The sequence below is a fragment of the Ipomoea nil genome, unplaced genomic scaffold, assembly GCF_001879475.1.
Source record: "Ipomoea nil cultivar Tokyo-kokei standard unplaced genomic scaffold, Asagao_1.1 scaffold1250, whole genome shotgun sequence".
Lineage (NCBI taxonomy): Eukaryota > Viridiplantae > Streptophyta > Magnoliopsida > Solanales > Convolvulaceae > Ipomoea > Ipomoea nil.
The window spans coordinates 1,690,882-1,705,626 of record NW_017617678.1 but is presented as its reverse complement, the minus strand read 5'-3'; the positions used below and the strand labels follow the sequence as shown (position 1 = coordinate 1,705,626).

General features: G+C 33.9%; 1 protein-coding gene across 1 annotated transcript; it reads right to left on the bottom strand.

The window, feature by feature from the left end:
• Nucleotides 1–6,499: 6,499 nt before the first annotated feature.
• LOC109184201 lies at nt 6,500–12,968 on the bottom strand. Its single transcript, XM_019334256.1, has 14 exons — nt 12,590–12,968; nt 11,981–12,071; nt 11,781–11,865; nt 11,459–11,543; nt 11,038–11,107; nt 9,573–9,642; nt 9,008–9,053; nt 8,683–8,908; nt 8,398–8,603; nt 7,988–8,062; nt 7,633–7,702; nt 7,202–7,282; nt 7,029–7,108; nt 6,500–6,931 (listed from the first exon to the last, which is right to left on the bottom strand). Exons 1-14 carry the CDS (start codon nt 12,703–12,705, stop codon nt 6,853–6,855), a joined length of 1,380 nt encoding a protein of 459 aa, XP_019189801.1. The 5' UTR covers nt 12,706–12,968; the 3' UTR covers nt 6,500–6,852.
• Nucleotides 12,969–14,745: the final 1,777 nt, after the last annotated feature.

Sequence of the window (14,745 nt, the reverse complement as noted above, 5' to 3'; positions counted from 1 at the left end):
TAATATCAATTCCCTTGTTTGGTTCAAGAGAATGTGAGATTTTTGTGAGGAAAGTGCAATTTCTAAATTTTGTTTTTAATTCATTTTTAATAACTTTCATAAGAATCACATTCACTCCACATTCTTAAATTATGTGAGATTTCAATAATATTACATCATCTCAAAATATTCCTTGAACGAAACACTCAAGAGTTTTCGTGGAACATAACTAATTACTAAACCTATTTCTGCTTTTCATAATATATTAAAAATGTACAATTTAAAATTGAGGCTGTTTATTAACTCAGTGAAATTGTCTCTTTTAAAAAAAAAACAAATAAATAAAAATCCAAATAACTGAAATAGAAAATATGTTTATTTTAAAAATTTTCTTCTTTAAAAATAAAGTGTAATGAATAAAAAATAAATAAATAAATAAAAGAAATACAAATTAGAAAATTAAAGTAAATGTAATTGTTAATTTGTTCAAACTAACGGTAGAAAATTGGGAAGTGAGTCTCACACTATGCATTTGGGGTGTGGGGGAAGAAATAAAATTGGTGGTATAATAATTTTAGAAAAATTGGCAGTTTGTGCCGTCATTCTCTTCTTCCATTTGGCAGCTACGTGGCCCTCTCTCCTTCTCTTCTTCATCCCAATCATCGCCATTCGCCAATCACATCAACAAAACATATTATCACGTACTTCCCTCCAAAAATTTTCCATCTTAAAATTAAATTTCTATAGACATGATTTATAATCATTCAATGTCATGAATTGATTAATTCTACTAAATTGTTATTAAAGATAAAAATATCCATTGAAAAGTGGCATGTCAGCATGGGAGATTAGGAAGAAAAAAATTTGAAAGAGTAAATAACATTACACTTATCGCAATAACATTTAAGCTATAGTGAAAATGATTTTTCTCGACATTACAAGATATTTAATAAAATATAAAAATACGTGTGTATTACTTGTTGAAAATTTTTAGCAAAAATATTTATATTTTAAGTGGTTATTTTGTGATACAAATATATGTGAGATCAACTTATGATTTCGGTCGAGTCAAAGTGAATTTGAGTTTTTCGAAATGAGACGAAGAAATTAATATATTGTACACTCAAAACGGATAAGTGGTGAATGAGAAATTGATTATTATAATAGATACATTTAATATAAGTTGGAAAACAGAGATGGAAAGGTTTGGAAGAAACATTTATCCCACATTGAAATACGAAGTGAGTTTGCACTAGTATACAATTCTCTTTTAGAAAACGTTTGAATTGTATAACATAAATGTTCTCTCTCGTGTGAGGAGACGAAGGTGGCAACATTTCAAAACTCCACTTTTTGGTGGCGATGGAATGTGCTGGCAGCAGCCACTTTTGGAAGAGTTCTTCTACATGTAATCAAAATTTATGAGAGAGAGTACAAGTTGAGAGTAAGAAATGAGAGTGCATGTAGTATTTTTTGGAAATTCACTTCTTGGTGAGTAACCCTTTTAGGTGCTATCTTTCAGCTTAATTTTAATCTGTACGAATTAATTTTAATTTATTTTTTTAAGAATTAACAGTCGTAACTGATGTGTTAAATTTCATATTAAGTTGTCAATTTCAAAGATTACAAATATGATTTTATCAAATGTTAAATGTCATTCTTTATTGCTATTTATTTCATCATCTTCTATAAATACTTGGTGTTAGACAAAATTGTTGTTGATGATTTCTAACACATCAAAACCTTTTGATTTTCCTATCTTTCTCTCCCGAAAATCATTTTGTTCAAAATTTTCTGCCAACACTTCAACAAAAATAAATAAATAAATAAAAATCGAAGTGTTCACCTTGTGTTCTAGTTCGTCGAAAGTAATACAGCTTGAGTGCTCAACTATATTAATGTAATTCATTTTATCTCGAGAAGCTAACGCTATAACACTCTTAACATCCTTGGGAGGTAGCAACTCGGCCTTAAAGGAGAGTGTGTGTTACACACAACTTGATTTTTTTTTTCTTTCTATTCGACCGTTTGAGATTATTTTTCTAAAATTTTGAATCCCATATTATTTATATTTTTTTTATATAAATTCAATTTATCGATTTATTCATCCCTACATTACTAAGTTTCAAATCCTAATAAAACATATCCAATAATTTAAACTAATACCCTACTCGATATGAGTTTCTAGAGAGAACATTAAACTTGTTCTTTAGATCATTGGTCTGCTAGTTGGTCTTTTTGTAGATATGTAGTTTACCTGTAGTTCATTTGATGTTACTTTGTCACGAAAAAAATGGTAGTTAGTTGTTGAGTTGATGAATTGTCACTAGTTCTTTAGTGGTCAAAGAGGAAATTATCGCGCGGTACTCAAGGTAGAGGCCTTTGAATATATAGATATTTTGTTCATCCAAACTAATTGATCGGTCGGCTTCTGTAAGAAGTTCTATTTAAATTCTAGCTTTGTCAAGATACTCACTCGTAGTGGAATCCCCTAGCGCAAAGATTATAGTCGACTATAGAGACTCAGATATCGTGCCCGAGAAGAAGACCCAAAGGCGACTTCAATAGTTTGTCATAGGGCCCAGGACGGCATGTCCCACTGCAACATACAAAACTTCATTGGACAAAGACAAGATGAGCATGGACTAAATAAAAGATTCCTGACAGATCAAATTTTCGGTCGCATGATCAGTTACAAAGAAACACTCATCCGGGGCCTTAATAAATGAAGTCGGACACGGTAACATGTCATCAATGTATCCACTGAGATTTTGACCGTGGAGAGGGAACATGTTGAGTCTTCCAGAACAGATAGTTTGAAGAAGTAAGTTTAATGGAGATAAAGTGATGGGTTGTTTGTAGGGTATTTATCGGGCTATGGTTGGATAGGCATGCGAGAAGAGGAAGTGGTGTCGCCGGCCGGAGGCGATGCAGCGGCATCTGTTTTTTTTTTTTTTTTTTGGTAAGGTTTGTAGCCATGGATCGCTTGGTCTACTGATACCAGATGAGAACAATAATTCTGGAAATGATCTTATTATTGATCAATCCATTGTATTTAAGTACAGGAACATATGTATTTATGAGGATATAGTGATTGGAATGGCAAATGATATATTCTCAATAATACAAGTAGAGAGAGAACCAATTCTAATATGCCTAGAATACAGAGTCCTAATAAAAATATAACCCCCTAAATCAAGTGGATAGCGTGATTAAACCGTCTAACTAAAAAGAAAAAAAAATCCAACTAATCCCTTAAATGGACAAAAACTATAGTGCAATTTATCAGATAGTGGCCATGTTTGGTGAATGACTGTTAGCTGTTAGCTGATCGAGTTAATTAGAGGGTATAACTAGTTGATAACATTAGCCAATTGTAGAAAGGTGTTTGGTAAATTAGTTGTTAGGCATAATTTCTTTTCTCAAAATGCTAAATAGAAAAGTTGCTTTGAGCAGTTTTTTTGAATGTTAGCATTTTGGAGTTACAAAAAATCTAAATAACCAAACACTTATATTGATTTTTAAGCAAGTCAAACAGCTAATAGTGGTCAAATAAGTCAAAATTGACCTATAGGCTAACTATTTTACCAAACAGGTCAGGGCAATGTATTTAACAGAAAGAGTTTATTTTGATTTACGAGGAAGCATGCAACTGCTATTTGAATGGGCGTTTTGGGTCAAACCCGTCTTGTAAGCCTAGCCGACATACGACCATAAGGAGGTAAACCAACTTAAGTTACTCATAGCTTATAGGCTCCAATCAAAAAGACTAATAGACAGCTTCCATGAAAAATTGAATTTAGAACCTTGTGATTACCAAACCAACTTTCTGACCAATTTTAGTTAAAGTTGCATTAAGATGCTACAATAGTCGTTAACTAAAAGTGAAATTTAGTGAATAAGAATTGCGAACCATAACTAACAAATATGTGAAATGACACAAATAGAACCACTTGCTAGCCGAGGCGACCATGCAGAAACGGAGCCAAAGGGGGGCAGGGGGGCAGCTGGCCCCCTCACCCCACCCCCACCCCATATATAATATTTGTATGTATATATGTATATATAGTACATGTTTTAGTATTAGTATAAAAAAAAACTATTAAATGTTAACAAGAAATGAGTTAGATGAGTTGGTAAAGCACATGTTTTGTAACAATAAAGGTCAATGGTTCAAATCCTTTGCTATCAACATAGCTTTACACACATATATATCATTCTTTTATATTAATCACACACATATATATCATTCTTTTATATTAATAGTGAGATGTGTAATTAGAGTTGTCAAAACGGGCCCAACCCGTCGGGTTGGGCCCGTTTACCCGTGATTTTGGACGGGTTGGGTGGGAGAAATCCCAACCCGTCCCGTTTAACCCGTGCTGGGCACGGGTTGAACCCGTGGGTTACACGGGTTACTCGGCCCATGAACTTATTAAAAAAAAAAAGTGAATAGCTGCATAAGTGACTATTGAATTTAAATTATATTTGAATGTTTGACTATTTTGAACTTTTGGTTATATGTGTCTTGAACACTTTGAATGTTTTATTAAAATTATGTTGAAAACTTGTAAGATTTGAATGTGGAATTATGAATGTTGTGTTGGAATTAGGAAGTATGTCATTCTAGATTTCTAGAGTTAAATTGGAATTTATTTATTATAACTTATAACAAATTAACAATAAAATAAATGTTAAATTTTTTTTTAAAGTAGTATGGGTTAACGGGTTGTCCCGTTTAGCCCGTCAACCCGTACCCAACGGGCTGTCCCGTCCCGTCCCGTATTCTTCCAGCCCGTGACGGGTCAGCCCATATGGGACGGGCTGGCCCGTATTGACAGCTCTATGTGTAATTTATAATGTGTTTTCTATTCAAATTATTTTATCAAATTAATTATGTTTAATATTTTGTTATGAATATTTTTATAAAGTTTCGATGTGCTTTATTTTTCGCTCATATCCAACAATATTTACAACTATATTTCTTAGGTAATTTTTTTAAAATTATCTCTTTTGTTTTAATGTTTTGCTTTTACTGAAAAAAAAATTCGGAATCTATCCCCTACTGCTTTGACCCCCTTCACCGAATTTCTGACTCCGTCCCAACAAACATAACTTTTCCTCTAAGATTTAGAGGAGAGAGCTCCCAATACATGGGCGCCCACAGACATTGTGATTGTGAATGATGTTTTTCTATTACTGTATAATTAGGAGTACTGTCTGTCACTGAAACTCAGATTTTTTTTTATAGGAACAACAGTGATGAAATGATGCCGGAATTTCCCTTTCCATGAAAAATCTAACATGTCTGCTTTGTATGTGAATGATGAAGTAATAATCTTTGCGTCATTCTTTGTCTACAGATTTGATGCATTCTTTGTCGGCAATTTAATAGGGCCACCTTCAATCATGGACTCTCATTCCTTTTTTTTTTTTTACACGATTAATGATCCTAGGATGTTGAAACCTAAACAAATCCTCTGAGGATTAGGATAAGATTACATCCATTCCTATCCATTTAATCTTGGTTCAAGGCATAGCACACCATTGTTAAGTTCACAACACAAGACTTGTCATTATCCATAGCATGCCAAGGCATAGTACTTGGTCGGTTGGTCGGAGAACCTCTTATGGATGATATCGCACATTGTCGTTCCTAACGTAGAACATTCGACGCCCAACATAGGCAAGCATAGCACACTATCGTGCCCATCGTAGGCGCCGTCGTCACACATTTAGGCGAAGGCATAGCACACTGTCGTGCCTAACTTAGGCCTTGTCCCCAACTGAACGAAGACATAACACACCGTCATTCCCGACATAAGGCCTATTGTTACCCATAACAGGTCCTGCGTCACCCAGTTGTAGGCAAGCATAGCACACTATCATGCCCAAAGCATTGCCGTTGCTTAATGCTTAATTTGTAACTCGTCTAATTTTTCATGATCCATGTAATATGAACCACAAAAATATTCATTTTTAGTATACGTAATATTCATTAGTAATATATGAAAGTTCATTTTTAGTAGTATACCTAAAAATGAACCTTAAGTCAATGGTTAATTTTGCAGAGTGAACCATAATCCATGTTAAAATGATTGATCATGAACCCTGTGAACCTGCCTTTAGACCCATTAAAAGATAAATCGAGTCAATCTAGTTCCGAAACTCAACACCAAACTATACACTTCACTGCAATAAACATACCCTACCTTATTGCTAGAAGCAAGTTTTAAGTGAGAATTTGTATCCACACCAATGCCATGGGAGCTTCCCCTTATGTTTTTGAGTACCAAAAGAACAAAACAAGCCTATTGCAGAAAATTTTGAAACAGAAAAAAGTGCCCATTTGACACTCAGCACTACAGGAAAGAATGGTTGTCTTTTTTGACTTTCAAGGCTTTATCTAGAAGACTTACATCACATCATTCATTCATTGGCCACAAATAGCCTTCAACTCTCTCTCTCTCTCTCTCTGAATCAGATACTGCCATTCTAATAGTAATGCATAAAAGGAAAGTGAAAAGGCAAGCAATATAACTTGTATTTCATGATGCTTCAACACAAGTGTTGGGAAGTGAAAGAAAAAGGGTGATTTTAGTATCACATATATTTAATTACAGCTTCTTTTCTCATAAAAAAAAACAAAACCCACATTGATTTACAAGCAAAATAAAAGATAACAACAACTGCAATCTCAAGATGACCCCAGCTATGGTGTTAGTTCAGTCAAAGTAAGAAAAACTGGCAACTCTCTCTCTCTCTCTATATATATATTGGTTAACTGTGCTGACCTCCAGGTAAGACACAAGATCTGACAGACATTTACCAAGGACTTCAATCCAAGCCAAGTTAAAAATTGACGGATTAAAGCTATACATCATATACAGATAACGGCTCTTCAACAATGACTCGGCAAATAGGGCATTTCTTGCACTTTTCACAGCAGGCACTGCATCGAATTCAAGAATAGTGACTTGACTAACTGACTACTATTTGTTTTGGGTGCCGACTCACGATGGACTATGTAAAGTAGAAGAAGGCGATACCTGCAGAGGATTCGATGTCTACACGGAAGGAGAACTACACTAATCTCTCTCTCGAAGCAAACCCTACAAAGGACTTTTTCCTGCATTGGATCAAAGACGGGAGGAAGTGGATGTGAATGTAGGAATCAAGGAAAACATCAGACCATCATCAGAGGGGTAGTAGGACTATTTACATTTTGGAGTCTCTCGTATTCTTGTTGGCTTATCTTTGTGATTTCCGTTTGCTCGCCAAGAGCTGCTTGAAGTCTCCAAACCTAAAACATTGATCAAATTACTAAAGTCAATAAAGAAATACCTATCATATATATACATGTATGTGCGTGTGTGTGTGTGTGTGTGTGTGTGTGTGTGCACGCTTACACACACTTAGTGAACAAGAAAAATGGAAGTAGCTAATGATAGAAAATCACAATCCTGCCTTGTGACCCTAGCTGGTAAAGGACCACAAGGAGATAAACCAGCCTAGGTTGCACATTGCTGACCGGCTCAAACCAAGAGGGCTGGATTCGAACTCGTGACCTTGTGGTTACAAGTTCGTATTCCTTAGCCATCTTGGATGGGGTTACCCCAAATAAGGCATTAGTTAGAAGGCAGTAAAGCTTACCTCTTCGGCAAGATCCTTCTTGGGCATTTTCTTCACTATTTCAGGTGGATAACCACAAAAGGTATTATAACTGCATTATTTGCCCCAACAATGATATCAGCAGGAAATAGTATAAATAAATAAATAGACTTGGATAGTATAAATAAATAAATAGACTTTCCAAGTCCAATACAAGGACATAGAAGCATCCACCAGTGACCTCATAGACCAATGGTATTAACCTATGACTATACAAGTTGTCTCGAGTTTAATTTTAGCTAAGCCAAATGTTACTAGAGATATATGACATGAAGGACAAGGTATGTTCCCGTAAGATTACACATAGATATTTAAACACCCGGGTCTTCATTCTTACCCGGATGCACCATCATAGAAGAGTCGGGCCTGTTCTTCTCTATTTGCTTCATCAATAGACCACCAACCAAGGAGCCTGCTTGTTGAAAGTTTCAACAGATATATTAAGCAACTAAGCATCGATACAAGGTCCTATTAGGCATAACCTTTTATACAACCATCCAATGGCATTAACTTTTTTTTTGTCAGACCCGTCCTGAGCAGGCCCTAACTGTAGGAGGCACCTTTAAGCCCGTACCATACTCAGACTAATCCTCGTTCGCACCAGGCCGGCCCAATTAAGGGTCAAAGTGCTGGCCAAATTGGTTTTTCCATACGAGAGGGGGTTCGAACTCCCGACCTCTCTCAAGGGACAAGAGTGCACGGCCACTCACGCCATCCAAGCTGGTTTCCAATGGCATTAATTATTACCTGGAGCCATGGTGGATAAATGCAAAGCAGTCACGAAGCCTAGAAGAGAACAGTTGATATCTTCCTGTAGCAGCTCCACTTCGAAGAAAAAGAACAATTTTCTCAATGAATCTGGACAGAGAAAATAAAACTGCGGCTCCTTGCAGGACAAAAATTGGGGAGAACAGAACTGGAAGAGGGATAAATCTAGCCCCAGCAGGTGTTCCCTGAAATTCAGAAACGCCAAAGCTCAATTGATAAATCATTGCTCAACAATATATAATGATGGCGAAATCTGTAGCATACCTCCAGGCGCATACATAGGAGAACTTGGAAACAAATAATTGGAATTTTCATTAGGTGGCCACCTATGTCCTGCAGGCCACACATTCTATCTTCAGACTGGTCCTCCGAGGAAAACCAGTCAAGGTATCTAATAGACGCAGAAGAACTTGGTTCTCGTGTAGAACTTCTATGAATCATGGGGTTAGACCACTTTGTGCAGACAAGAAATGCAAAGCACTCGGCAATACTGTAGAAACAAAGAAAAGGTTGATGCTCGTCACTGTTATCATGAAAGCTGCCAATACAAATGAATATGTTAGAAATTATCAGTGCATGATTGTAGTACCCATAGTTTATAAACAAGTCCCACCAGCCTAAGGCACCTACATCACCTGGCAAATGAAATGAGGACGATGAATATCAGCACAGTGGAATAGATATAGACTAAAACTGTAAATGAACAAGCATGCAAGATAAAATCATTGAAAGACATTCCTCTTATGGGGAAACAGTAAATTCTCCACAACAGATCAGATTATACGTAAACTTCTCAGTTATTCACATTTGAAACTGTTGGAGAATACAGACTGATGGGTAATAAAAAGTGTTAGGCCTATACGTATAAATACTCATATGAACCCAAAAAAAAGAACAAACAAATACTCATGTAATTCCCAAGTGAACAGGATCACATATCATGAGGAATGTCAAGAAATCAAGATGTGATAATATTTAAAATCTAATTCTTTTGAGACATAAAATTGTCTCATTTTAAATTTGTCGACCACAAAATTTCAAACAGAACTAGAAATAGTTTTGCAGTCCAAAATTAAACTCATTTAGAAGGAATACCCCCCTCTTCCCCCACCAAAGAAGAAAAAAGCATAGAGGCAGAGAGAGAGAGGAGTTACCAGTAAGTTTGAGAAGGGTGAACACTGTAGCAGCTACAAAGAACACCATGGAGATTGCAACCCAGAAGTGCTAATAACAAATAACACTCATTAGTTGAAGCTGACTTTACTGAACTATAGTTACTACTTTCATAGATAGCAACAAAATTAAATTGTACAGGGATTCAAAATTCATATGTCTAACACAGTAACACCAATTGGTGTAAGTAGCAGAAAAGTTGATTGAAGACAAGCCAACACTGTTAGACCAACAGAAAGTTAACATAAACCTGAAGTTGAAGAAATATACTACAACGCTACATAACAATGAACAATTTGAAGTCATAATCATGTAGATGGTCCAATGGAAGACTGAAGTCCTAAGTTGACAATCAAATCAATCTTCAGAATCCACATGCAAAAAAATACAGAATGAAACTTATTCAGCCACTGCAGCTTATCTAAAGCACACAACAGAGTACTCCACCAAGCCTCAAGAAACCACAATAAGCAGATTAACATAGCTGCATTTTATTATGTGCCAAAACAAAGAAATTACTAAATTATTTCATTCCAACCAAACATGAAGAAACCCCATTAATCATGAAAAATGTGTTGACAAAGAGAAGTGGTACTTTTGAATGGCTTAAAAATCATATTCCTAACATATTTCAAGACTTCAACCCCTAAATAATCAAGTAGTTTTCACAAAGGAGAATTCCTTGTTTACCAGGCAAGTGGCAGCGTTGGACACAGATAAGGAACACTTTTGAGATTTTTTTTAAACAACTGGCATGATCACCTGAAAATTTACTAATGTAGGAAGCTTTTGAATCCTTAAAAAATGTAATAAACAATTTCCACCTCAAGAAAAAAAAAATAAAAAACAAAACAAAAAAGAAGAAGATGCATGCTAAATTTGGCATACTCTGCAGGTACAAGATATTATTTGCAGCCAGCGCATACTCCCAGAATTTAGCATTTCATTATGTTTGCCCCCACAGAATAAATAAAGAAGTAGAGAGAGAAGAAAAAGAAAACCCAGTCTGTCCAATCTTCAACTGAAATTAAAATCTTGAACGAAGCACTCTTAACAACATCCTTAGCACCAAAATCAGTGTTTTATAACAACAATAATAATAAATTTCATTAGAATCCTGTAGTTAAAATGTGTTTGGATTAGAGTTGTATTAGGACAGGTGACCCTGTGGAAATCCTCTTTTTTCATCCTCAGCCCCTCATGTTGTGTGGAATCTATATATAATTTGAGTTGTTGATATTATTTACTCTGTATCTATCAAGTAGTGACAATATTTTGGTTTCAAGAGACAGGGAATTGATCAAGACAGTTTTTTACTGACAGTTCTGTGTTGAATTTGCCTTGTAAATCAATTAGAAAGTGCATCCAGGAAAATATTGATAGAAAGAAAAATAGATATAACAAAGAGTGGAAATTCTTGGAAATATTCTTAGGAAGAAAGCTTACAGGAAGTGTCTCCCAGATTGCCTCATCATTAATGCCTTCATCATCTCCAGGTAATAAAGCCTTACACATTCTGCATTATAATTAAAGTTATAAGTATACTTCTACATAGCATAGATTATTAAACAAAATCTATACCCCGTAATTCACTTTATCCAATTATCTCTTGTTAAACAACTAAGGTTCTCATTTTATAGTACCAAGAATCTGTCCACTATTTTTATGCTATAGGAATTTTATACTTCAAAACAATATTAATCAATACCAGATTCCAAGAAAAAGAAGATTATGAGCATGAGATGTGTCCACATTTATTCATTTAGTATTAGTACATCACACTCTGTTTTTCACCCTTGTCATAGTTAAGCAACCAAATGATTCATAAGAAAATAACAACAACAACAACAACAACAAGAGATCATACCTGAAATTGTCAATTAATATAACTATCTCAAATGCCAGCAAGGGAAGGAACACGATTCTTAAATTGACAGCTGGAAAATGAGTGACTGGACATTCAGGAAAAAGAAGAAAAGGATTAACAAAGGCTATGATTCATGACAATCATGTGAGAGAGAACCAAAAGAGAGACAGACTGACAAATAGAAATAGAACAGTTTCCTCTTTCACATTAAAAATATAGACTTGAATGAGCATGAGCGAACACCAGGTCATATTGCAAAGGGAAAATTTTGGAATTTTATGCCAATATGGCTTTGGAAAAGACTAGTATTTCCCTTCCTTACCATATTTGCTCTCAAGATAGATACACAGAAGTAATTCAAAGGAGATCAGCAATGGTGTTGCCACAACAGCATGGCATGGTGCCCACTATTCAGAAGAACAGAAGTACAAAACACCAATAAGGATAACAATCATGCAACATAGTCAACAAATTTGTACTAAAAGACAAAAGATCGCCATTTACAGAATATTATTGCCATACATGACGGTCATGGGGAATCGCGGGAGCAGGCAGTGAGAATCTTCCCCGAGCAACAACTGCATGAAATAGCCATAGAGGGAAGAATACTATCCTGCATATCCAAGTATGGATATTCAGTATTTAAGGAACATAGCCAGTAACAATTCAACAACCAAATCTGGAAGAAAGCTTCAAAAATCAAATTTGTTTAAAAAGACCAAGGACATATGTCACCACATCTCTTTGTTCTTCCTTTCTACCTATAACTGGACCTCTTGTTAACATCTGCACACTCTCATGTCTTTGTCTGAAAGTACTATCTATAGGCAAGATTATACCTTTCAACTTTCAACAAACACTAGAGCACCATTTCCACAACTTGCTTCTAGAGATTTCCTTTTTTAATTGTTCCAAGAGTATTTTGTCCAAACTAACGCAGAATTAAATTAAATAATTAAGAGCTCAAAATTAAAAAGAAAAAAATAAATAAATAAATAAATAAAAAGTCCAAAATTTCGATACGAAAGCTTAGAAATTTTTTCTAAAGATGAAAACAAAACAAAAAAAAAAAACAAAAAAAAAACAAAAAAAAAAAAACAAAATAATAAAAAATACAAAATTAAGACTAACCACCAAGAGCAGAAGATTATGCGATCGAGCTTAAGAACGAGCAAAAGGGTGAAGCAGAGCAAGAAGCTATGCGCTGCCAGTGCCTGCAACGACTTCGCCACTCTCCTCCAGCTCATTGCTGCAGGCGGCCCCAATTCTCTCTCTATATGTATATATACACAGATTTGTATGTCTATATAGGGATACAAGGTAGCGCAGTTACAGAAACGGTGGATTTTCGTGCAAGGAAATTGGAAATTTTAGGGTTCCGAGAGGATTATAGACAAGTTTGAGAAGAAGAATTCCAAGAAGGTGAAAGTTGCGGGAAAGGACACAGAGAGAGAAGTTTCATACAGTGGGCGCCATTACAACACTACAGTAATATATACTCAGAAAAATAATACCAAAAATACAATTGAAAAAAAATAACAAAAATAATAATACTCTCTACAAATAGCTACTATGGATTTGCTTTGATTTGTTAGGAAATTTTACTCGCAGGAAACAATGTCCCATAAAAAGGTAGGAAAGTAATTTCGCGTAGATTGCACTGTTATAGGTGTAATAAAGTTATATATTTTATTACGGAGTAAATAAATGGAAAGTAAAACTTTACAAAGACCTTTCATAAAACATTAAAGATGTTTTGTAAATATTACTTGTTTGAATTAATAGTTTGACTAGTTGATAATTTGATTATAGAATGATGTTTGTAAATTAGCTATGAGTTAAAATTTGATTGAAAAAATTAATTTGAGCAATTTTTTTAAATTTTAACATTCCAGAATTGTTACAAAAAATTAATAATGATTATTTAACAAAGTCAAACAGCTAATAATGATCAAATAAATCAAAATTAATTAATAAGATAACTATGTTAGCAAATTAGACCTAAGTATATTGTATTTTTTAAAGACGTAATTAGAATAATAGATTTATTTTTTATTATTTATAAAAATATCATTTTTTTATGGTAAACATATATGTTTATGATTTAAGTTTATTCGGGTAAATATGTATATAATATAATGTTTTCACATTTTTTTTTTAAATAAGACACTTTCTTATAATAAGTATGATGTCATATACTCATATATGCACACAAAGTTTGATAAAATATTATGTAATTTCATTTGGTTTTAATATTATTATGGAATAAGGTTCAAATTGGCCACTAAGCGTAACCCAAAAATACAATTAGGCCACTGAAAAAAAATACAATTAGACCACTAAACACTTCAAATGTATGCAATTTCACCTGATAGCAGCTTACCATCAATTTTAGTGTGTTACCTGCTTATGTGGCAGTTGCATTGACCTTTTTAATAATTTTTAATAAATTTTAATAATAACTTTTTTAAAAAAACGACGGGGTGGCTAGCCACCCCGTCGTTTTATTATTTTATTATATTTATTTGTAGTTTTTTTTTAATTTTTTAAAATTTTATTATTACAATTTATTAAAAATATTAACGCAGCTGCCACGTAAGCAGGTAACCTGCTAAAAATAATGGTAACATGCTATCCGGTGAAATTGCATGTATTTTGAGTGTTCAGTGGCCTAATTGCATATTTTTAGAGTGTTCAGTGACCTAATTGCACTTATTATTATTATTATTATTATTATTATTATTATTATTATTATTATTATTATTATTATTATTATTATTATTGTTATTGTTGTTGTTGTTGTTGTTGTTATTGTTATTGCTATTGCTATTGCTATTGCTATTGCTATTGCTATTGCTATTGCTATTGCTATTGCTATTGCTATTGTTATTGTTATTGTTATTGTTATTGTTATTGTTATTGTTATTATTATTATTATTATTATTATTATTATTATTATTATTATTATTATTCACAAATGAACAACAAATATAAATAGCCTTAAAGTCAGTCACACCACACGGCAATTTCTCATGTGCATTGCGCGAATGGAAATTAGTACTTCAAAGTAGGTCAATGCAAGAGTAAATATGATATGTTCATGCATAGGTAATTGAATGTTGAATTTGTTTATTTAAATCAATAATTCAAAATATATGAATGAAATTAGTCTAAAAACGATAGTCTAAATAAATAATAATTTTGGTTTGAATTTCTCTAAGTCTTCTTAATTCTCTTTTGGGTAGCACTGTCATTGTCTTCATCTTCAGTACTTGTCCTCTTCTTTT

Coding starts and splice junctions, on each gene's coding strand:
- LOC109184201 (XM_019334256.1), bottom strand. CDS start 12,705: ATGAGCTGGAGGAGAGTGGCGAAGTCGTTGCAGGCACTGGCAGCGCAT. Junction 11,544..11,780: donor CTATCTTGAGAGCAAATATG/GTAAGGAAGGGA, acceptor CTGAATGTCCAG/TCACTCATTTTCCAGCTGTC. Junction 6,932..7,028: donor AGACATCGAATCCTCTGCAG/GTATCGCCTTCT, acceptor AATTCGATGCAG/TGCCTGCTGTGAAAAGTGCA.